Source organism: Mugil cephalus, chromosome 10, assembly GCF_022458985.1.
Source record: "Mugil cephalus isolate CIBA_MC_2020 chromosome 10, CIBA_Mcephalus_1.1, whole genome shotgun sequence".
NCBI classification, from domain to species: Eukaryota; Metazoa; Chordata; class Actinopteri; order Mugiliformes; family Mugilidae; genus Mugil; species Mugil cephalus.
In genome coordinates, this window is record NC_061779.1 from 17,988,818 (window position 1) to 18,012,729 (window position 23,912).

The window sequence follows — 23,912 nt, forward strand, 5'->3', positions numbered from 1 at the left end:
AGATTAAAACCCCTCAAATTCAGGCTATCTGCAGGCCAGATAGTCAGCCAAGAGTCTGTGATCAAGAGTAAAAAATCTTGACAGCTGCTCACACCGAAGAACTGGCAGTGGTCAGAAAATTGGTGCATGATGAAACTATAGATATGTAAAAGCAAGAGATTCCTCCTGCAGAAGTAGTGGAGTGTGTGCCAGCACTGGGGGCGACGGGAGTGAAGTCAAATAAATTCAGTCATTTTTTTTCTTCTCGAATGTTAGCAATTAATTCTTTATTAGGTCTGCAAAGACTTACCAAAAATAGGTTAATATAACAAAAAAACTGTCTCATTCTTAAACCATACAAAACCATATTGCATCACACTTTAATACCGTTGATTACTCCAGCAGGTCTTAACACCATCTTATGGTATTTGTTTACAGTAAAACGTCTAAACCACACTGTTGCCTCTACATCCCATTGAATGTGGATGCACACTTGTGAGTGTACAATGTCATTTCTGGAGTTAATACAAATCTTTGGCACAATACATATTCTAACATCAGTAAAGCTGTAAGCAAATGTCCTTGCATGATGTGGTTGTTGAGTATATTGCAATCCATTGAAGAGCAAACAGCAGTACCAGGTAAGAGGTACTGGGGAGCTTGACTGATATGTGCAAATGATGAGAAAAGCGCGGGTGGGTCAGTGGAGGAGTAGGTAAGGGTCATTTGCGCAGTTCTTTTATGGTACAACCACTTTGTAGGGGCTTCCAGGGACATTGTCATCGCCCCATTTGACGATGACGGTGTAACTGCCCTTGTCCTTGACGGTGTAGGTGACATTGTAGAGCTTGTTTCCCATGTGCTTGACGTAGACCTCCTCGCAGGGAGCGTGAGGTCCATGCACGCCTACCATCAGCATGTTTGTACCTGGATGGAATAGAAAGGGAAGTGTTTAATGCTGGTGTATAAAAGCTTTGCTATTGTGCATCTGAAATTTAAAGGTAAAACCATCACCATCACAAGAGAGAGTTATCATTCAATTCTGGATTAATCTTTACCTCTTGGTGTCTTTCAGTTATTTGTTTTGGTTTTATGTTTCAACTTATTGACCTGGGCTGCAACATTCCGATTATCTCAATTTTTTTTTTAAGCCCAATACCATCCTAACCACCGAACATAAGGCATTGTCCGCCACTAGCTGAATAACATACTGAAGGATTTCCATGTACTGATGCTTCTAGCATATTAACCAGATATTTCCCTAAGGAGTTGGCAGAGACCAAAGAAAGCTTGCATTGACCAGGTGGCCAGAAACACAAGTGAAAATGCAGCTGTTTGCTAACACGCTCATCATAATAATTAAGGCAAATGTTCCGTTGGCTGATTACGTCTCAATTGTTGTGTTGTAGAGCATAGAGCTGCCTGTAAGCTTTACTTTAGCAGCCATATAGCACAAACTACATGTGCCTGATTGATGTTTTCACTGTGTTTTGTCCTCATCATCTCACCTGCTTTGCTGCAGTCAACGGTAAAATTGTTTTTCTGCCCGACTGAAGCCTTGGACAGCCCCGTGCCACGACAAACCACCTTGCTGGCGTCAGATGTAAGTTTTGTTGAGGTGGTGGAAGAGGAGGAGCTGTAGGCACCTCCCACTTTGGAGGTCTTGGTAACTGTTTCAACCAAGACGGAGGAAGTCTCGTGGAGGCTGTGCCCCCCTGACAGCCTTGTGCCTGCAGGAGAGGTAGACGGAGACAGAGAAGGGGGTTATCTAAAGCATTAGACCAGACATTACAAAACACACTCAGTATTGACAAAAATGTAAAGCAAGCCAAGACGCAGCATCTCATGGGGAGAGTTTCCCTCTACAGAAAACTGCGAAGAAATGGACCAGTGCCTGAGCCCAAATAAGAGAATATTTCATACTAGTTTAAAAGGAAGTGAACTTTAAGTAGTCTGGGGAAATGTTTTGAAAATTGAAAGAATTTTATGTTGCATTCATAAATAGAATTTGTATACGCCAAGCTGTGAGAGAAATATATCACTGGGGTGCCAAGAGAAAGGCAGAAGGATGTAAACTGACAACTAATTGCCACACTTCTTTTTTTTTTTCTTTTCAGAGGAACATTTTGTTTCATAACCAAGCCACTTGTCATCCACAGATCAGATGGGAGAATGACTGTCAAACAGACCTGTGATTTTGGCTTTGAAAGGACTGCCCACTATGTGCTGTGGCCCTCCGTATTTGATGGTGATGAGATAGTTGCCAGGTGCCATCGGCGTGTAGGTGATCTTGTAGCCTTCAGGACACTCCCGACAGTCCATCTTGACCTTGGATGGCCCGTCGATGTTGACTGACAGAGTGCCAGAGCCTGCGTTACAGGTGTTGACTACAAACTCGGAGGATACGCCTGGGAAGAACAAGGACGAGGTACAAAATGATACAGATGGTGCCAAGGCTGCTCATTTGCTGCACATAAATGATTAATTATTAGCAAATGTGGTACATATTCATAATGGTGGCATAAATATCTACCCGTTGTTCCTCCCAGCAGTCCAGGGCCGTGTGCAGTCACCATGCCTGGGTCTCCAATTAGCCCTGGATCTCCCACTCGAACATTGAAGGGGCTTCCAGGAATGTGGCACCCATTGAACTTGACATCAATGGAATGAACGCCATTATCACGTGGAATAAATCGGATGGCGCTCTTGTCTGAAAAGACACAAAGAGACGTTGCTAGTCCGTGCTTCTACGTGATGTTTCCAAATGTGTTGTATCCTAACGTCCAATTTGTACTACGAACTAAGGGTGGCGCATACCGCTGTCTAGCTCAGTGACGTAGCATTCCTCCGAAGAGCCAGAGGGAGTGTGTACTTTGGCGTCAACCACACCTCGGGCCCCGTTGCGTTGCACCATGAAAGATGCTTCTTGGTTTACCTTCAAGTCTTTCTCCTACAAACAAAACAAAAAAAAACAAAAAAAAACAGGGCGGAATATGTTAATGTTTGTGCGCCCACCTTGAGGCAAACTCATCATGTGTGACTCATCATGCCTGAACAAGAATAGATGGAGCAGTTGGGTATGAGAAGCAATAAAGGTCAGAGTTTACAGCGAGGTGTTTAGTGTTTTTGCCCCACGGGTGGACAAGTGGTCCAGGCAGATATAAGAGATAGCGTGACATTTAAAACAATTTTATTGCTCTTCACCTGGCTTCTAGTGGTAGAATAGCGCTCTGAAGTGGCATTTCACTTCACTAGAAACACACTGCATTGCCGGCAGATGTAATGAAGACTATGAAAGCAAATAAAATATCTGTCTTGAGACGAGAACAATGATGTGAGATGTCACGTTCGTCTTTATCTTCCGCTCACTCTTTTTTTTCTTTCTTTCTTTCTTTCTTTCTTTCTTTCTTTCTTTCTTTCTTTCTTTCTTTCCTTCCTCCCTGACAGATCGCATGCGAGCCGAGTGCCCACATATTACAGCTTGCGTTGCCCCACTTTAGCAAGGGACAGTTAATCCAGCCCTTCATCACTGGCCAGCATCACAGTATTACAGTCCTGTATACAGCTCCAACACTGGCATTCATTCAATTACACTTCAAGGGCAAAGTACTATTAAACAAAAATATCTACAACTAATCGCACATTGCATTACATGCCATCTGTTATCCAACTTTGATATGTTGCCGATGTGCATGTTTTATGCGTGCGATTGCTGCTGAGATTGTGTGTATGTGTGTGTGTGAGAGAGATAACCTGAAGGCTTGTGACAGTGAGCCTGCGGGCTTCGTCTGACAGTGTAGCGATCGGAACAATGAAGGGGCTGTCAGGGATGTGCTCGTTGTTGAACTTGATTGACACCTCATAGTCACCTGGGAAAGCAGAAAGGTTATTAACTTCCAGCAACAAATAAAGTTGGGGATGCATTCGAAGAATTTCTGAAAAATCCACGTTTGTGTGTGACAGAGGTTTTACCTGGCTCTTTCACTATGTAGGAGACGCCGCAGGAGCCATCTTTCCTGTCCTCAAAGGAGATTTCAGCCTTGCTGGGGCCTTCTACAGCAATAGACAGGCCACCAGCACCTGCCTCTCTGGTCCAGATACTAAACTCAGCTACATTAGGAGAATATTCATCTTAAGTCAACAACTGATCAAATATTTAATAGTATTTGAAGTTAATACAATTCTCTGCAGTGACAGCACGTCCGTGTTTTCAGAGTGAACTCACAAGGTGCTCCAGCCACGCCTCTCTCAAGGCCAGGACCTCCTGCACGGACTTTGTGTGCGCCTCCTTCTCCCATGGGGCCCACAGTGAACTGGAAGGGGCTTCCGGGAACATGCTGGCCTCTGTATTTGACGTTGACATTATGGGCTCCAATTTCCTGTGGGATGAAGCGCACGCTGTAGGTGCTGCTTCCTCCATCCACGATGTCAGCGTCCACCGTTTTCCCACTGGGACTGGTCACCTGAGCTGTCATGGCCTGAGAGCCACTCTCAACTGGTGAGAAAAAGCAAACCAGCAGTTAGACAAAGTACAACATTTATATATATAATTTAATAGAACGTTAAAGCTAAAGGCTACATGTGGGTTCATATTCAGACTCACCCTCAGGCCTGGCAGTGATGCCGGCAAAGCTGCTGAGGCTCTCCCTGCCCAGAAAGTCTCCAAAAACATCTCTGAAAGGGCTTCCTCCTCCTCCCACCTGAGTGCTCTCCTCCACTCGTACCTCCCTCTTGGTCTCTCCACCACGGATTTTGCTAATCTCCGTGCGCTCAGTGCGGGTGTAGGTATGGCTGCTGCGGGTGAATGTCCTTGTAAGCCTCTCCTGAGCTGAAACCATCTGGAACCAGTTTCCTACGGCGATGAAAAAGCAGAGAATACCAATGTAGGTGCACAGCAACATCCTTTATTTCAAGGTGGTAGAGCAGCTGCCCTTTAATCACTTCAAACTGGATTCTGTGCTCACCTGGGATCTTGAGGTTAAGACCGCATGTGCTGCCCACTGAGGCAATAGAAGATGCCTGTCTTTTCCTTGTTATACTCTCCTTGATTCGTCCTTCTCCAGTCACCTTCACTGTGAATGGACTTCCTTGAGGGCGCACACACACACACACATACAGGTTTAATTCATCTCTAAACGTTAAATGTGTTGGTATTTGTGAAGAAAAAAAAAAAAGTAAAAGTTTCTAACCTGGGATGTGCTTTTCAGCAAACTTGATGTTAACAGTGTAACTACCAGGCTCTGTTGGGCAGTATGTCACCCTGCACGTCCCATCCTCTACATCCTCACAGTTAATATCTACTTTGCTTGGACCCTCAATTGAGAGTGCCAGACCTCCATATCCTAATTTGAAAAAACAAATGTTAGTTTTGGACTCTTTCTGTGTTTGCTATTAATGTAGATCATATTGGTTTGCAAAGCTTACCTGCATTCCTCGTATCCACAAAAAACTCAGCCATTTCAAAAGTGTGCGCCTCCACCAGGCCTTTACCGAAAGCCTTTACTCTGCTTGCCTCACCGATCTCTGACTGGCCGACCATTATTTTGAAAGGGCTGTTGGCCACGTGCATGCCATTCTTCCTCACACTCACTTCGTGCTCGCCAACCTCCTTGGGAGTGAAGGAGATGCCTGCGAATGTGAAAAGGGAAGGGAGGGAAAAAAACAACGAAGACAAAGAGCCGAGAAAATTTGATTAAAATGCATTACTCGAATCCTAAGGCACCTTATCAATGTGCTGTTCTTCTTGTTATTTTGCACGCATGGCAAGCGAATATCTCACCAAGGTGTCTGTTGGGCAGTCTCTTGAGCAGGCAGGGCTCTTCATTACCAGATGGAGCTCTGATACTGGCAGTCAGAGAGCTCAGATCTGTCTCCGTGATCTTCAGGGACACATCGGCCGATGTGCCGACATTCAGCTGGGATGTCCTGGTTATGGAGTCATCCCCTGGCATGCAAAAATATGGTCTTGATGTTTGGCAACCTCTCAACGTTGATTTAAAGTGTCAACATATGAAATAAGTATATAATAAAATATATACTGTGGGGTACACAATGTATTTCCTCACCAGTGATCTTAGCAGTAAAGGGACTGCCAGGAATGTGCTTGTTGTCAAACTTGACAATGATGTTGTAGTCTCCAGGAGCTGTGGGCAGGTAGGACACGGTGCAGGTGCCATCTTTGTTGTCCTTACAAGTGATCTCAGCCTTAGAGGGACCCTCCACTGCTAGTGACAGACCACCTGAGAGACACAATGAAATGCTCAGACTCTCTTCTTTCACCCGTGTGGCGATGTCACATCCGACACATCACTGAGAAATATGTTGTTTCACCTTCTCCTGCGTTCTTGGTGACCACAGTGAAAGTGGCAGCCTTGTTGACGGTGCCGTAACTCAGACCTGGACCATAAGCAGTGACCACTCCACTGTTCACAGCATCCACATAGAACTGCAGAGGGCTTCCTGTTGGGGGTACAGTCATTAAAAAACAGCAATAAGACTACATGTGGAGAATAGTTTCGTCACCGTGACCGACATCTACTGTATTTAAAAATAAAAATAACACAACCACTTCCCATCACTCTTCTAGCATGGCATGTTACTGACCTGGGATGTGGTTTCCTTCATATTTAATGTCCATCTCATGCAGGCCTCTCTCTGTGGGCTGGTACTTGATTGTGATGGTGCCATCCTTATTGTCAGTGATGTGTGGGCGAGCCGTCTTGCCAGAAGGCATCCGCACCTCGCCTGGAGGAGCAAACCAGTTTAAATGTCAGCGACCCTAAAAAGAGATGTTTTGTGGGCGTGTTTGTGTGCAGGGTTTTGTGTCTGTATGAGTGGCGTTTGACACACCTGTGATTTCCCCTTGCTGCGGTGTGAAGGGGACAACGAAGTTAACGGGACGGAAGAGGGGATCCACAGTATCGCGGGGAACGACTGGCTCGTTTGTGGCCTGTGAGAGAAGAGAAATTGTTGGTTTCATAGCACCAAATGTCAAAACAAGACTAAATCTAGCACTCAGCTGGGCCGCATTTAATCGTCCTTTACTCACCACCACTTGGAAGGGGCTGTTGGGGATGTTCTGCCCCCCAAAACGGATGGTAATTACATATTTCCCAGGTTCAGGGGCGGTGTAGTAAATGTCAAAGGTTCCGTCGTGATTCTCTACCACATCCATATCCAGCTCCATCCCCTTTGGGGTCAACACCTTACAGGTCACCTTGCCCTTCCCAGCAGCTTTGGCGTCCACTGTGATAACTGTGTCCTCAGAGGTTTGCAGTTTCTGAAGATTTGCTGTACAGATGGGATGAAGTATAGAGGGTAAGTGGTGTAAAGCCTTTTTGCAATTTCGTGCATATATATATATATATTCTGTATAAATAGCCTTGATTACTCACACACGCCGTGTCCTCCAATTGACACTGGAAATGAAAAGAGAATAGTAGTGAGTATAGAGGAGATAAAATAATATAATACAATCTGTGATTTTTATATACCGAAACCATGACAGACACAAAGTAATTTTCTAACCTGTTAGGCGACATTTGCTGGCATCTCCTGTTGGCAGTGACTGGATGTGGTACGGGGAGTAAGGAATCTCATCTCCCCCATATTTGATGGTGATGGTGTAAGGTCCCGTAGAGTCAGGCACGTAGGACACAGTGTAGGTGCCATCCCTGTTATCCTGGATGGTCGCATTCTTTGGCTTGCCCTCTGGGTCCTACATAAAAGAATAATCAAATTATTTTAAATTGCGGCCAGTGGTTTAGAAGCAACTGTATAAAATGTAAATGAACCCACCAGAATCTGCACTGTGAGAAGTCCCTCCCCGGCATCACGAGCATCAATAGTGAACTCAACCGGCAAGCTCGCAGACACACCTTTAGTGTCTAGACCAGGGCCACTGGCGCGCACCTTACTGGCATCATGCCCAGGCTGAGACATTACCTTGAATGGGCTGTGGAAGAAGGAGAAAATAGCAAATGTAATTATAAAATTCAGACTGATAAAAGGCAGAATTGGAACAGAAAATGTGCTGAGCAAGACCGTTCTTTCCTAAACTCAGACAGAACAGAGCTTTAATTAAGACATATCTCAACACCCTGCCCGCCTTGAGGGTGACTAAACCCATACTGCACCTGTGTGGGACTTCCTGATCTGCATATTTGACTGCTACAGTATAGGGGCCATCCTGGGCTGGGGTGTAGTGAACTGTGTGGGTGCCATCCCCATTATTCTTCACGCCAACAGGCTCCACAGTACCTGGAAAAAACAACAACACACGCTTATTAATATTTTATGATCAGTGTGTGCAGGTTTCAAGGGTTTTACATTCATACCGTGTGTTTCTCACCTGTTGGGCCGTAGAGTTTGACATCCAGTGGGGCCTGTCCAGCCTGGGTGCTGTCTACTGTGAAAGTCTGAGGAACGTGGGCTCTCACTCCGGTGCCCAGACCTGGACCTGAGCATTTTACCTTGCTGGGGTCCACAGGGTCTTTCACAGGCACGCGGAACGGACTGCCGGGGATCGGGTGACCTCCGTAGTTAATGTTTACGTCGTAGTCTCCGGGAGTGAAGGGAACATACTCTACGCTACAGCTGCCATCTTTATTGTCCTTGCAGGATATTTTTGCCTCTGAAGCTCCCTCAATGGTCAGACCCAGGCCTCCTGTACCAGCACCCCTGAGAGAGAAGGCAAAAACATTGTACACACTGTTCCCTTGTTTCCTGCCTATACTGTCACTAAAGGCAGAACTGTTTCCTGGAGTTGTGGTTCAACAGTACCTGGTCTCCACAGTGAAACAGTTAGACTTGTTGGTTATTCCTCCTTCCAGACCTGGTCCAAAGGCACGGACCCGGGTTGGATCACATCCCTCCACCACAGACACTCTGAAGGGGCTCTTGGGCACAGGCACATCATCGTACTGCACTTCAATCAGATGCATTCCTGTATATGCACAGATAAACCGGCTCAGGGCCTGACAGCACAACTCTTTGCTCTCAAAGAAAGCAAATATTTTTCTGTTTATTGCTTCTTCTTTTAAATTGTGGGGCCAGGCAAATTCCCATTTAGGGAAATAAACATCTGTTTATTTATAATAGACACTATCTAGGGCGCAGACGCTCTGGTAAATGTACAAGGCATTTCATCTGTTTCCTATTCATTATTCTGTTACAACGTTTTTCTGACAGAGCCCTCTCAGTAGGCCTATATGCCACAGTCCCAGTCACACTGCTGCGATATTAGAGCATGTCTGGTGGTGGAAAAGGGCTCTGTGATCTCTGTGCTTTGTGGTATAGGTCTCTATTAATATCCCTTGTCATTCCTCTGCTGTATTGCTGTGTGCAGGAAACCTTCAGCACACATACCTGCCTGGTTAAGAGCTTCTGTTCCAGAGCACACTATTTATAAAACAGAGCCTGTCTGCCTCTCTGCCTCCCTGCTCTCTGCCCCTCACATCATTGCTCCACTGCATCATCCTGTATTTATACCCCTCTCCTGCTCGCTCTTTATTTTCCCACCCTCCTGCTTCATTCCCAAATGGCGTTCAACACAAGCACCTGTTAGTGATTTTTCTGTCTGTCTGTTTGCAAGTCCTCCATCTATCTCCATCAGGGTAGGTTTGTCTTTTGACAAAGGTCTCTATTTCATCATTGTCGTCCGGCATTGATCTCTTAATTGCCTTCATTTACATTGTCAAATGACCTAATGTAATATTTTCTGTGGGCTCCTACCATCCTCGAATGCTGTGTACTCCACCCTGTAGGTGCCGTCTCCCTTGTCAGTAATGTAGCTGTTTGTGTTGGTGCCAGAGGGGCTGATGATGTGAACCTTCACATGGCTTCCTCCAACCTTGTTGAGGGCGCGGGCATCAACAATGAAGTGGGTTGTAACTTCTCGGAGGACTCCTATAAACAAATTTATATTGTTGCAGGCTCAGTCATAACAGTAAGACACTGAATATTATTATGAACACTGATACTGTTTTAATACCTAAGTGCTTAGGTTATATAATATGCTGCTGGCTAGTAATTCAATAGAGCTTTTAAGTATGAATTTGCTATATGCTTTGAAAAAAATATGACAATTTTCATATTAAAACCTTCTATGAAGTAAATTTAGTATAAAGTACTATTTCATTTTGAACTTATTATGTCTGGCATTACCTCTGGGCTCCACTCCAGGCCCATATACATGCACTCCACTGGTGTCCAAAGAGGGCTCGACCTGCAGGACTTTTGGAAAGTGGGGAATCACGTGGCCACCGTACTTGATCGTGATGGTGTGAGAGCCATGGAAGGGTGGGATGTACGTGACAGAGAACGTGCCCTCTGCAGTTTTCTGAATGTGCACCTCCGCCTTAACTCCAGTCTCTGACACGATCTCGATGGTGAGCTCGCCGTCACCCGCTCTGGTGCAGTCCACTGTGAAGGTGGCAGGCTCACCTGCCTTGGCCCTCTCCAGACCAGGCCCACTGGCAGTCACCTTGCTGGGGTCGAAGGCTGGTCGAACAGCAGCTTTGAAGGGTGAGCCGGGGATGTGCTGCTCTGCAAACAGGATGTTGATGGCATATTCGCCGGGCTCAGTGGGCAGGTAGAACACTGAGCATGTGCCATCACCATTGTCTTGGCACTCGATTTTTGCCTCACAGGGACCTTCTACTGTCAGGCCCAGCCCACCTGCGCCGGCTCCCTTTGTGTCAATAGTGAACGGAGCTGGTTTACCCACAATGCCTCCCTTTAGGCCGGGACCATAGGCTCGCACCTGTGAAGCAACATTCGAATCAGTTTCAAGATTCAAGATGTATTTTTTTCTTTTTTTGTGTGAGGTCCAAGTCAGACCTACATGCAGCTGTCATGAACATTTACCTTTGAAGGATCAGCAGGCATCACTGCTTCAACGCCAAACGGGCTTCCCATTACAGGGTTCCCATCATAGAGGACATCAACCTTGTACTGCCCCTCCTCTGGGGGAATATACTTCACACTGTGAGTGCCTTGGGCTTTGTCTCCTTCCAGCTTGCATGGGATTGGTCGACCGGAGGGTGAGGTCATCTTCACACCTACATTGCCTTGCCCACCAGCGCCCTTTGTGTTAATGGTGAACTCTTGATCCTTCCCAACCTCCACTTCTGCAAGAAAGATTAAAGTGAAATATTTAACCCTTGTACTTAACCATATATATATTCATAGTGCGCCTGTAGGCATATGGAAGTTAGTCTTGGTAACTTACTGGTTTCTAATCCTTCCACTTTCACCTTTCCAATATCCAATGGTGGTGACACTGTGATGTGGAAGGGGCTTTTGGGAATGGGATCTCCTCCATGAGTCACAGAAATAGTCATGTTGCCCTGGAATAAACATAAGAATAATAGAGAATATGTATTAATGTCTGGAGTTATTGTAAATAATAATATTCTAATGTAACTGGACTTCAAACAGAGGCCTGCTGTACCTGCTGAAGAGCCGTGTACTTGACAGTGTAGGTGTAATCGTGGTTATCGATGATCTCAAAGTCACGAACTGCCTCTCCTGGGCCTGATGGTACAAAATGCACCTCAGGCTTGGCTTTGCCTGCTCCCTTTGCGTAGATGGTGAAGTGTGTTGGAGAGCCCACCTCCACACCTGAAACACATGTACATTTTGTCAGTGTTGCCAAATCATGCCACTTCTATGACACTTGCTGTCTTGATGATTACATCTACTGAACTTATTAGATGAACCTCACCTGTCTTGTTGAGTCCAGGACCCTCTGCTCTCACCCTACCAGCATCATGGGAAGGATCCACTTTGACTTTGAATGGACTGATTGGAATTTCCTTTGAAAGCAACCAGAACAATAATAAAAATAAAAAATCCATCCATAATTTCGCAAGCAGTCTCTCACAACTCATCAATCCAGCTTCTACTGGACATTGTATTCTTACCTGATCAGCAAACAGCACCATGATGGTATATCGGCCCGGACCGGGAGGAGTGTATTTGACAGTGAAGGTGTCATTGTCATTCTTGATGATGTCAAAGTCTATGTCTGCCTCGGCAGGGCCAACCACGCCTGGGGCACACTTGATTCCGATGCTGATGTCCCCTAATGGTGCATGACAATGAGCACAGTTCACGGAGGTTATTCTATAGTAGATGATCTGAATAAATTAAAGCAGTCGTTCTACAGCTTGGAGCTTTATTTTAAGTACATTTTACATTTCAAATGACTTAACTTAACCGTCGCCTAGATCCTGTTCTTCCTGTACTTAATATTTTTTTGAAACATTTTCATTACGTCGTTCTAACTTTATTTCAGACCGACCAAATTCGAGATTATCTTTATAACCACCCACATAATCTCCTCGTACAGCCTCACCTTGACCAGCTTCGCCACAGTCCACAGTGAAGTAGGTTGGCTCGTTAGCCTTGAGCCCCGTCTTCTCCACTCCAGGTCCATAGACCTTGACTCTGTCTGGGTGAGAACCCTCTCCAACCAGCACCTAATGAATTCACAGAGCACTTGAAGCAGAGCCTTTTCACTGAAGTACAACCACCGCAGTCCTTTTACTTTGTCTGTCTATATTTGTTGAAGCATCATTATATGAAATTGACAGAATTTCAACTGTGGAATAGCTGTTTGTCAAACTGTGTATGTGTGTGTGTGTGTGTGTGTGTGTGTGTGTGTGTGTGTGTCTATGTATGTGTGTGTGTACACTGCCATGTCTCTTACCCTGAAGGGACTATTGGGTACGTTGACCTCACCCCAGGTGATGATGATGGTGTGTTTAATGGGCTTGACAGGAGTGTACACACACAGAAATGTGCCGTCTCCTCTGTCAGTGATCTTGATGTTGATGATGCAGCCTTCAGCATCCTGAGTGGATAAAAAATCTTGTCAGTTCTGGTCTGCACAGAGCCACATGCAATATATATGATGTTTTCCTATGAATAAGAAATGAAGACTCCACAAACTGGTGCACTCCATACCTGTGCGTAGATCTTGAGGTGCCCCTTCCCAGCCATGCGGGCATCAATAGTGAATTCTGTTTGTTTGTTCACAATGACGCCAGTTGGCTGCAGACCTGGGCCATAGGCTTTAACCTGGAAACATTGTATTATTATTATTATTATTATTATTATTATTATTATTATCATTACGAATACAGATGAAACAGACGATTGTGGAAACCTAACTTATACTTTAATTTCAAATTCAGTTAGTGGGAAATATACCTTCTCAGGGAAAACATCATTGGCTGCGGGGAGGATGTGGGCCATGAAGGGACTGTCCTTGATGTCTTCATCATCACAAATGACATGAACAGCATAGTCACCAGGCTCAGTGGGCCAATAGCGCACATCGCAGGAGCCATCACCCTTATCATCACACTCAATTTTCGCCTGCGATGGCCCTTCGATGGAGAAACCTGAGCAAAAGAAACACTAAGACATTTAGATATCAGATTTCAAAACTTTTCTTTTGCTTGTGTCACTTGTCTCATGTCTCACCTAGAGTTCCGACTTCAGTGCCGATGGCCTCCACCACAAAGTCAGCAGATTTTCCCACCATGCCTGTCTTCAGACCAGGACCCCAGGCTCTCACCTTCTGAAAACCTGCCTCTGCACCCACCTCCACTTCGAAGGGGCTGCAACACAAAATGACACACAATATTACCTCACGTAAAGGTGATGGCGCATTCTTAATGAATGGCTAAAGGCCGCAATAGGAGCCTACCTGCGTGGGATGGGCTGGCCTCCCCAAGTGATGCTGACTGTGTATTTACCAGGCTTAAGGGGGTAATATTCACATTCATACACACCATTGCCCACATCTCGCACTTTCACTTGCTCCTCTGCTCCAGCTGAGGATGAATAATACGGTCAGTGTGGACTCTTATCAACTCAGAGAAGTTTCATGCATTTTGTTTAGCCGCATATTATACAACTATGCAAATGCAACGATGCAGACGCAATACCCAAACAAAAGGAAATAATTCCCAAAATGTGAAAGGAGGGGTGATGGAGAGAAAAGAGAGCCGTCTGACTCACTTGGTCCTTTGACTGAGACATTCAGTGCTCCGCTGCCAGCTCCCTTGGTGAACACTTTGAAGTCTGCAACCTCCTTTACTCTCACGCCTTTAGGCTGAAGACCTCTGCCAGCAGCTCTGCAAGCATTTGGGTTCATGGCTGCAAATAATAGGTGTGAGACAGAAACATATTAAACCGAGCAAAAAGCTAGAGAGAGTAGCCAGCAGATGACAGCTAGTATGTTAGTAGCAAATTCCAATTCGTATGGGATTCCGTAAAGGTTGCCAGACAGAACCTGTAAATGAGAATTTTGCTTTGTGCAGCAGATCTTGCACAAAATACACAATGCTGATTAAGAAACGGATGCACTACAGTGCATCGAGGGAGCGTCTGACAACATTTCAGTCATTTCGAAATGTTGGGGGCAAGCTTTCAACTGAATGCAAATTCAGACATGATGAAAACACACATGTCAACAGCACAAGCAAAGACATTTAACGGAGAACAACTAAATGCATGGACTGACAGAAATGCAAAACGGGACAATCTGTAAACTATTTGTAGAAAATCTGTTCTTCCCCTTAACATAACCAAATCATCAAGCTGCAAGTAGATGGAGCAGGCAACCAAGCATGGCACTGAGCCACGGCATCCATATATCAGAAAAAGCATGGAGGAGCATCTGCAAGGCCTGGAATAGCTTGGCTCTTTGCTGAGCAATGGGAACAAGCTCCTTCCTTTCAGACAATACTAACTTGGACGGCCAGGTTTTGGGGGAGGTGCCCCCTTCACACCCTTTACTCCAGGAGGGGTGCGCACTGACTGAGGAGCTATCTGCAGGGGAGCTCCAACGGTAGGAGCAACAGTTGGAGCTAGAAATGACAGACAGGAAGGGTTATGGTCTATACAGGGTGGCTGTTCCCAGGGAGAATAAAGATGACGATGGATTGTGATGGATACATCACCCTGACACTAACAGCACGCTAAGAAATCAGATTTGTCTGACAGTAATTTACTGCACAGACAGATGGCTTACCCTCTGCGATGTTGACATTGTAAGGGCTCTTGGGGATCTCCTGGCCTGCAAACAGTATGTGAATAGTGTGAGGCCCCTCCAGCACGGGATGATAAGTGCAACGGAAAACGCTGTCTCCCTTGTTCTCCAGGATGAGCTCCACGGTGTCCTTTTTGCCCTCAGGATCGACGATGACAACGCTGATGTCACCATTACCAGCACCTGAGGGTGCCAGAGAAATGACGGGTTATCACAGGTTAAATTATCTCAGTTTGATCTTTCTGGAGAAAAGTCATCACTTTGTTTTACTGCTGTCTAGCATTTTACTTGATTTCCTTTACTTACCAGCTGTGTAGATGTCAAAGTAGGTGGGTTTGTCAGCCACATTGCCTACTCGATCCAAACCTGGTCCCCTGGCGTGGACTTTGCTCGGGTCACCCATTGCCTTCGCCACATTCACAGTGTAGGGGCTCTTGTCGATATCCTGACCTGCGAACAACACCTTCACCTAATATTGAGGGAAAAAAGAAAGACACGTTCAAGACACTTTTAAACACAACGGTTTCGCCAAGTGAGGACACAAAGTAAACACATGCTGGCAGGTGGTTATTACCTTGTGGACACCCTCAACTTTAGGAAGATAGGTGACAGTGTAGGTTCTGTTTTTGTCATTGTTGGGTTTAACTTTAGCCTGGAAAGCAACAACAAAATAAGAATGAGTTCAAGACACGACACTAGATTTAACAACACTTAGCAGTGAGGCCTTCGGAGGTTAGCTAAGATGCCTTCACTCGCTTGTTAAGACTTACCTCCTCTTTGTGCCCCTCAGGATCCTCCACGTACACCAGGACTTCACCGCTGCCAGCTTCCAGAGTCTCCACAGTGAACACAGCTGGTTGCAGCACCTTGTTGCCATGAGGTTCAATACCTGTAATGAAACCATAGAAGCATGGGGTGTGATAGTTAGCTCAGACAAGTTTGGGAAAATGTAAATAAATAACAATATGATAGAAAAGAAGAATAAAAAAACAAAAAAAAATGTTTGTATTGTATTGTCATGCTACGTGTGATTAACACATAGCAAGACAATACAAACAACAACACATATAACTGCTGTTATATTCAGGACTGAAAATGTGAAAAATATTCCTCATTCATTTCATGCTGTTTGTTAGTAAATGTTACCTAATTTCCCTTCGGGGATGAATAAAGTAATCTGTTTTTCTATGAACTGCTTTCAGCTGTGCGGGTATTCACATCGATCTCCTTACCTGGTCCATAGGCCTTGGCCTTGTTTGGAAAAAGCTGTTTAGGCTTAAGAGGAGCCCCGGGCTTCAGTTTGGCCTTGGGGAACTGAGACAAGTAGGTCATCACAGAGTGTTCATCTACATCTGGGTCCACAATCTCCTCGGGAGCAATCACCTACAGAACAGGAAGTCATTCAGGGTTAATCAGAGTTAGACTAGCTGTTCTGTGCTTCAGTGGGAAAATGGTTTTCATTCAAAATGATCAATATACAGGTAAGGTTCAGCTTTTATGGATTGTTTTTACACTATAGCTTAATGTATTGCCACATGGACTGTCTGTCACAACAATGGTGCAGTTTACTGCTTTCGCTAACCTTCTCTTATTCGTCATAGTTCAATTGGATTTAACACAGATTAAACACATTTGTTCCCTCCACCTCTGACTCCTCTCTCCCTCGTTTGCCTGTCTATCACACAGTGGCACCAAGTCATGCTCTACAGTGGTTATATTTAACTGCAGGACAGCGAGGTTAAGGATTGTTGCCTTCAATAAGCCAGCCAGGGGGGGATTTATCCTGAGCCAGACCTCACCCACATCTCCTTAACAACGCCACACTGGAATCCAGCCCCCAGGCCTGCAGAGCCATGACATACACCCCACAGCTATCTCACCGATGCTAAGCCTCATGCAGCATAGCTAACCCTGTGTCTTGGACAAACACGTAAACAACCTGCATTGTGCACATTTCCATACGGGGGTTCAGTCTTACAAACAGGAGGGAAAATTTCAAGCACAGGCATATTTACACCTCTGTTTCAGTGGAAGGCTTGGAAGGTGAAATTTCACACCTCCACAAATTCACAAACTCCACCAAATAAAACTCCTACACACTCACTTACTGAGAGCTACAATAAAGCAAATGGAAACATTAAAAGTGAGGTGGCTAATAAATATTTTATGGCACCCTCCAGCAGGATCACCCTGGAAAAACACTGGACTCGCACACTGGGTTTTACATAGCTCTGCTTTCCACAGTTCGGTGTTTCCTCTGTGTATGTGCTGAGGTGTGTTTGTATTTGCAGATCAAGGCTTGTTTTGAACTGCTGGGATTTGATTTGTGTTTGAGGGATTTCTCTCCGCTGAGTATAACACATTTGACAGTCAGAAAACTGAAGAAACAATTGGATTACACCAACCCAACTGAGCTGCAGCAAACTAAAAATCACTATGCGACTGACATCTATCTTGCATCTTACCTGAGGCACACCCAGCCAGTCGTCGGCCTGTTGCATGGCTTCTCTGGCATTCTGCACAGGCTGATTTGGGTCCCACTCAGCCCAGTCTGGACACAGACCTAATAGGATGCAAAAGGGCAATTAGACAATTCTGGACTGACTAATGCAGGCAGCGTTAAACTGCAGTTGCTATAATAAGACCACTTGGGCTGTCGGTGCTATCTCTGCAACACCTCTAACTACAAGACTGCATGACCTTACCCACACTACTGGGCTCCCATGATTTCCATAAGTGTGACAGCGAATGTTTCTCTTCACCGTTCAAACGAAGCAGCTTCGACTGTGGCACTTTTACTGCGACTGAGGTTAGCCTGCTCTGTGCTGCTAATGCCTAAATTGGATTAGTGTTTCCAATGGAGTGGCCACTCACTCAAAAGGCCCATGCAGGCACGCCATAGAATACTATTATCCAATTAATATAGACTACCAGGACTGCAGTATTAAGAGGGTTATGTTTACATGGATCTGCAAGGAAAGAATTGCCTGTGCAGAATAAATCTGCTTTTCAAGAGGCCCCAGGGACCTTCTTTCATATGGGTGCTGCACTGTATAGGGGATAGATGTGTAGTTCAAAAGTAGTACGAAATGTACCAGTAGAAACTGCAGCTATCTGGGGTTTCTTCCTGGTTTGTATTTGAGTCAAAAGCAGAGACTCTGCGCTTCAAGACAGACCTAGTTTTGCCAGATACCCTACTGTTGAGTGTTAGCTGATGAAAAAACAGAACCTTGTATGGTCAGTGTTGCTGCACAGTGTTTGAAAGACGCGTCTCATCAGATCAATGGCTCATATAAACACAGTTAAACATGGTGTTCTACGCTCCTCACACTACTCCTCCACCTTTTGCTCTATGAAGCTGTTAGGAAAGGACTCTCTAATGTTCAGTGTTGGAAGCAGAAGCCTAAACTGGCAGTGACTCAAACTGTGGCCTTGTGGTCTTTGGATCTGTGGTTTAGGCACCTCCCTGTGACAGATCATTCTGCATTTTGATGCAGAGCCAAGCATCCCCCTTGACAGAAGAGGAGGAATGGTGCCCAAATTTGGGGGTGTTGTGTAGCAGTAAGGCTATAAACACCAAAGCCAGGCTTGGGCCTCAGGGCCCGAAGCAGTAAGGCTGAAAGCTTCAGTCACTGTGGAACAGCTGGCAGGGACGTCCTCGGGCTATCAGCAACCCCTCTTCAACCTACTGACACTACCTGCTCTCCAGAGACAGATTACAGGGGCTAACATCTGAATTCGAATCTGGACGTGTGTTTGTGTGCGTGCGTGGTTCAAAGAAGTGTGAGAGATGTAGAACCCTCATATCTGGATGAGGAGCAGAGAAGACAAATTCTCCTGAGAAAATGATACCGCTTCAAACACAGTGACACATGCCTGACCCCAGCCTCATAGCAACCAAGGAAAACCGCCACCACAACAAGCTCGTCAATAGTGACTGCATGTATTCTGACTCAGCATTCACACTGTCCAGCCTGTAGAGTCAGCTCATGCTACCAGTGGCTTCTTACCAGGGGCACAGTTGTCAACCAGAGCTCCCAGGGCTTTACCATCCCGCCAGTCACGGTTGAAATTGTTGATGGGCAGCTGGGGCACCTTGTTCTGTATCCAGCCCAGCAAGCGCTGTTTGGGGGTCAGCTTTTTAGTCTCTTCGTCGTCCTCGTCATCCCACATGGGCATGGAGATGGAGTAGTGGAGGATGAGAGTCCAGATAAGACCCAGGATCAGCTTTAGATTTCCATCCACAATGGCTTTGCTATCTGTAGTCAGACAACAGGGACAAGGTAGTTAATGAGGATTTAAAACTTCACACAGTGATAAAGATGCAGATGGACCAGTTCATGCAGTGTTTTCTGGTATGCTTGTTAGCAAATCTGTTTTACATAGTTAATGATGATTGGGCTACGCCGATCAGATCTGTGCAGTACTAGTAGACTGGTTTTAATTCTATATATTGTTAATGGTAAATAAGATGGAAACATACGTAGAATGTATTAAATATGTCTTTCCTTGCGTCTCTGCAGTATTGACCAGGTTATTCTGGGTAGAAATATAAACAATGATGATTGACTGCTGAGGAGACAAGAATCTAACACTCCTCACTGCTTCCCCCGAGCCCCTTTCTCGCAGACAGCTGTCTGGCGGAGGACCCCTGACAATCTGTCATCCAGTCACAATGGTCCTCTGAAGACAGTGACAGCTGAGGATATGTGGAAACAGATCCCTCTTTCGCATAAATACCACTAGGATTTCAATTACCTCCTAAACTCGTAGCGCTGGAGTACGATAAATCAAATAGGAGGGGATTAGATTCATTGACAGTGATCACGCAGCTCATTTCCTGAGGTTCTCAGAGGAAAACTTTGTCAAATAAGCTATTTAAAATCCACGCAAATTTGGTAATTTAGCTGTTTGAGTCAAATAACCTCTGACGTGTTCTAGACTTTAATGTTTCAGAGACTAATCTTGTGTGATACACTCCAGGTATTTTAGTAATAATGTAAGTGAGAGAGCCTGTGATGCCAGTTGTTTGTCACAAGACTGTTTTATTGAGATAGGTGATCCCCTATCAGAGGGTGATGTTTGATGTGCCAACATCTGACTGACAGAGGCAGGTGGCACGATGTGGCACATTCTGGTCTCGGTCCCACTGTGTCCGGCTTTAAGGGCAACTGTGTGGTTACATCCATCAAATAGTGTCTAGTTACGCACCGTGACACATTTGCCGCTAAGCCTGTGGTGTTTTTGTGTCTCTAGGTCACTATAATGAGGCTGAGATATTATCTTAAGTGGGATGCATTGACCCACTGCTGCATGCAGGGAGAGGGTGCCAGGAAGCAAAATGGCACCACTTTCATTATCACGCCCTGTTTCTGTCAAAGCAGTCTGGACTCGCGCGTGTCAGCACAACTATGCCAGACACACAACGGCGTATCAAGTCCTAGACACATCATTTGACTTTGAGGCAACATTTGTGATCGTGACCTCTGCCCTCCTGTGATCACTGGGAGATCTGAGATTTGCCATTGTTCTTTTCATCCAATGTCATCGCGCGCGCACACACACACACACATAAACAAACACACAGTGTCCAGGTGGACACACTGTGACACCTTCACAGTCCAACGGCCAAAGCCTCAGCCATGCCAGGAATTTCACTCAACCGTGTGGCAGGAACATTAGGCCCCCGAAACAGAAAAACACAAAGTCAAAGGTCTATAAATTGTAGGTTTTTCTGGAGGTGTATAATGGATTCTCTCTTCATCTTAGAGTATCTGTGTTTTTCTTGTTAAAACTGCTAGTTTCTCTTGAGTTATTAAATGTTTTTAAGAAGTGGCATTCTGTTCTGCTGAAGGAAGTTCCTCCTATTGTGACCCTGTGGATGTGACAAAAAAATCCCACAGCAATTTAATGTAACTTCAGCAATCTGTTCCACAGTCTGATCCACAAATCCCACCCGAGTTAATCCTCACCGCACAGGAGTTGCTGATTGCTCTGGACTGCAACAGAGCCACAGAGAGTTATTCCAACCCCTGACCTGACAGTCAGTCAAACGTGTGGGGGGTGTGTTTGTGTAGAGGGATGTGTGACTGCTGTCCACATATATAAATTGTTTTAATTCTCATTAGCACAGCCCTAATGAATTTCCAGCCCGTAGTCTACCACAATGGCTGCAGCAGGAGTAAGCTAAAGCAATAAAAAGCCACCGGGTCTTGGCCCTGACACAAGTAAATGACCTCAGTGACACCTCTGCAGTAACTTTCCAATAAGCTGTTAACCCCAACTCAACACAGCTTTTCACAGGCCTCTACGGCTCACTGCTGGCTGACACTAGCACTGATAACAAAGCAAAAGATAACGTGTGTGTGTGTTTTGTGGAGATGTGATAGTCCAACATATCAAAAAGGTGTCCACTGGCACATCTTTAATTAGGGCCTTGTCAGGCTGCCAGCTATCATAACAGCCTTCATCTTTATCGATCCTATATCATGATCATGGTGGTAGCTTTGAGGCTTATATGTCATAAGGGAAGTTTCCTCAAAGAAGCCATTAAAAGTGACTTACCTATTGAGACCAGTTTGATACGCTCTCTGTCCAGGAACTCTAGTGCCACAGAAACATTCTCCAGTTTCATCTGCCGGAAGTTGGGTCTGTTGTGGTGCTTTCTGTACATTTTCTTCTGACTCAAAACTTCCAAGAGTGAAATGAGCTTCAGGCCGTCACTAAAATCCTTCTGCAGGTCGGTGACCGTCTTGTTGACGCACTTGAGGTGCTCATTGCACCACCTAGTGAAGGTGTTCTGCTGGATCTTCTTCCATGGCGCGTCTTCGGCCAGATCCTTCTCCGTGGCTGGCATCTCTTCCTCCTCCTCGTCCCCAAAGTCAGTAGCCTGGTAGTACTGCGGAGGCAGCTGGTCGTCGCCGTAGTTATTGCTCATCATGATGGCTTTTTCCGTGTCCACTTTTATACCTCGGTGACACTTGTGTGTTGAATTGTGTGCGCAGCAGCGCAGAAAACTTTCGCGGCTCGATGGCAAGCGCGCTCTCGCGGAGGAAAGTTCAAACTTGGATGAGTTTTAAAAGCAGCCCGGAGAGTTTTCGGACCTACTTGCGAAGGAACCGCTTGTGTCACGGCAGTGATGAATGAAATTATCCGATTTACAGCGTGCAAGACAGCTGGCCGTCCGCTCTCGTTTTTTAATTGGCACCCTCCTGACAAAGTCGTTCCTGTCTGATATGGCCCCTGGACGTGTTTCTCTTTCAGAAAAGTGGAGTTTCGTGGCAGGTGAGCTGAAGCTGCAGTGCTGAAGTTGACTCTGTTTAACTTGTATGTTGAGAGAGGAAGGAGATGGGTTTATATAGGAACCCCGGACCACGTCACCCTCCGTCTGTGATCATAGTCTATTTGGTAATCCATAAGGATAACGGGAGTCGGGGGTCGGTTTACGGGTAGGATGGGGCAGGGATTGGTCAGACCCCGAGCAGCGCAACAGTTGTGACTTGCTCCTTATTTTTAGGCGCTCCTATTTGGGCGGCTGGGGGTTGGGACCGATTGTTATGAATGTGTGTCATGCTGCTCGGGGTCCAACCGACTGAACAACTGAACTAAGAAAAGAAAATGAATTGTGCAGTGCGACTCTCTGCCTCAAAAAGCTGTCATGTTATGCGTGATAATTGCCAAAAAGTTTCATTTCACACATTAAAGTCCCTTGGAGAGACACTTTTTAAAGCACGAGGTCAACAAGTAAAGGTAAAGCAAGTTCATTGCGTGTGTTTGACAGTAATCTGTCTCCACTGAGTTCTGTGTAGGCCAGCACAATACAGTACAAGCTGTGAGAGGGTTATGAGCTGATGTTTTATATTAAAGAAAGACCCTTTACAAACATTTTGCTATACAACAATTCACACGTCTGCACCCTTGAGCAAAACCAAAGTGATATGAAATATACAGGCTTTGGCACATTCTCTTCCACCTCACAAGAGTATGAAATCGCATTAAAATGCATTTTAAATGGTCTTTATTTTAAATGTCCGTCCAGGAGACATGTGAGTCCGCATCATATCCAACTCCGATCAGTGACAACATGATATTTATTCAGGATGAGGCGGCGTGTAGAAAATACACTCAGAGACAGCACAATAAACAGCACAGAAGCTTGGAATGAAATCAATCATTTATATATAAAACGAGTCTGTAAGAATAAACAGTGTGTTTGCTGCAGGATGGGGGGGCTGTTATGGTGTTGTGACTCAGCACTCAGTGGCTGTGACACCAGATGCCAACACCAACCTCGATGAAGTAGTGGGAGGTAAGAATAGCTCTGACACACGCTGAAGGCATTCTCAGGATACTCAGTGCGGACACAGCAGGGGTCCCCGCGTCGGTCTCCCACCGTATAATAAGATATTAAAAAGATGTTTTTGTGTGCTTTTCTAAAGCCATTTTATTAATGTTCTGTAAAGTTGGTGGTAATTTAGATAATCCTCTCACTTGAGTCAGACCAGAGCTTCTCGGAAATCATCAAGAACTATTACCGAGTTAGATCACTCTGCTTCCTGATAAATGATTTACTTTCAGAAGTAAAGTTTACTTTGCAATCTTAAAACAAAGTTTCTTGACTTGTAAGTATATGTTAGCTTTAAGTGTACTCCAGAATATATGTATGTACCTTAGCAAAGAAACATGTTATTTCTATCGTAAGGTATTTCTGCCAGTAGGAAGTGAGGGAAAACTGTACTCTTCTCACATTTCAGAATTTAAAAGAGACAGGTGAATAAAAAATGCTTTATCTTTAAACAAGGAACAAAAGTGAAATAATAAATTAAATTTATTGTCGACATAATGAAAGGGTTTCTCTGTCGTAAAACAG

The 23,912-nt window shown here is 45.2% G+C and overlaps 1 protein-coding gene across 2 annotated transcripts; it reads right to left on the bottom strand.

Moving 5' to 3' along the window:
- Positions 1-232: 232 nt before the first annotated feature.
- On the bottom strand, positions 233-22,394 carry LOC125015120 (filamin-C-like). 2 transcript variants are annotated; one of them, XM_047596785.1, is made up of 46 exons: positions 21,608-22,392; positions 19,054-19,302; positions 17,509-17,606; positions 16,276-16,426; positions 15,814-15,932; positions 15,618-15,695; positions 15,350-15,512; positions 15,026-15,226; positions 14,011-14,148; positions 13,697-13,823; positions 13,471-13,607; positions 13,195-13,388; positions 12,949-13,062; positions 12,692-12,835; positions 12,338-12,461; positions 11,904-12,064; positions 11,705-11,795; positions 11,432-11,601; positions 11,210-11,327; positions 10,846-11,108; positions 10,144-10,741; positions 9,712-9,885; positions 8,761-8,923; positions 8,330-8,658; positions 8,115-8,238; positions 7,777-7,933; positions 7,507-7,696; positions 7,374-7,397; positions 7,028-7,269; positions 6,829-6,928; positions 6,583-6,723; positions 6,310-6,438; positions 6,045-6,218; positions 5,759-5,923; positions 5,404-5,607; positions 5,169-5,321; positions 4,944-5,066; positions 4,583-4,831; positions 4,205-4,474; positions 3,952-4,089; positions 3,733-3,848; positions 2,797-2,929; positions 2,513-2,689; positions 2,169-2,387; positions 1,488-1,709; positions 233-906 (listed from the first exon to the last, which is right to left on the bottom strand). In XM_047596785.1, the coding sequence occupies exons 1-46, from the start codon at positions 21,981-21,983 to the stop codon at positions 719-721; spliced, it is 8,118 nt and encodes a 2,705-aa protein (XP_047452741.1). In that variant the 5' UTR covers positions 21,984-22,392; the 3' UTR covers positions 233-718. The 2 variants fall into 2 exon arrangements, with proteins under 2 accessions (XP_047452741.1, XP_047452740.1); XM_047596784.1 differs by having other exon boundaries at positions 6,829-7,269; positions 21,608-22,394.
- Positions 22,395-23,912: the final 1,518 nt, after the last annotated feature.

What these genes read in the sequence shown, in the direction of transcription:
- LOC125015120 (XM_047596784.1), bottom strand. Translation starts at nt 21,983, where the DNA reads ATGATGAGCAATAACTACGGCGACGACCAGCTGCCTCCGCAGTACTAC. An exon ending in CTTTGACATCTACACAGCTG is followed by an intron (nt 15,227 to 15,349) that starts GTAAGTAAAGGA and finishes TGGCACCCTCAG; the next exon opens with GTGCTGGTAATGGTGACATC. An exon ending in AATTGGAGGACACGGCGTGT is followed by an intron (nt 7,270 to 7,373) that starts GTGAGTAATCAA and finishes CCATCTGTACAG; the next exon opens with CAAATCTTCAGAAACTGCAA.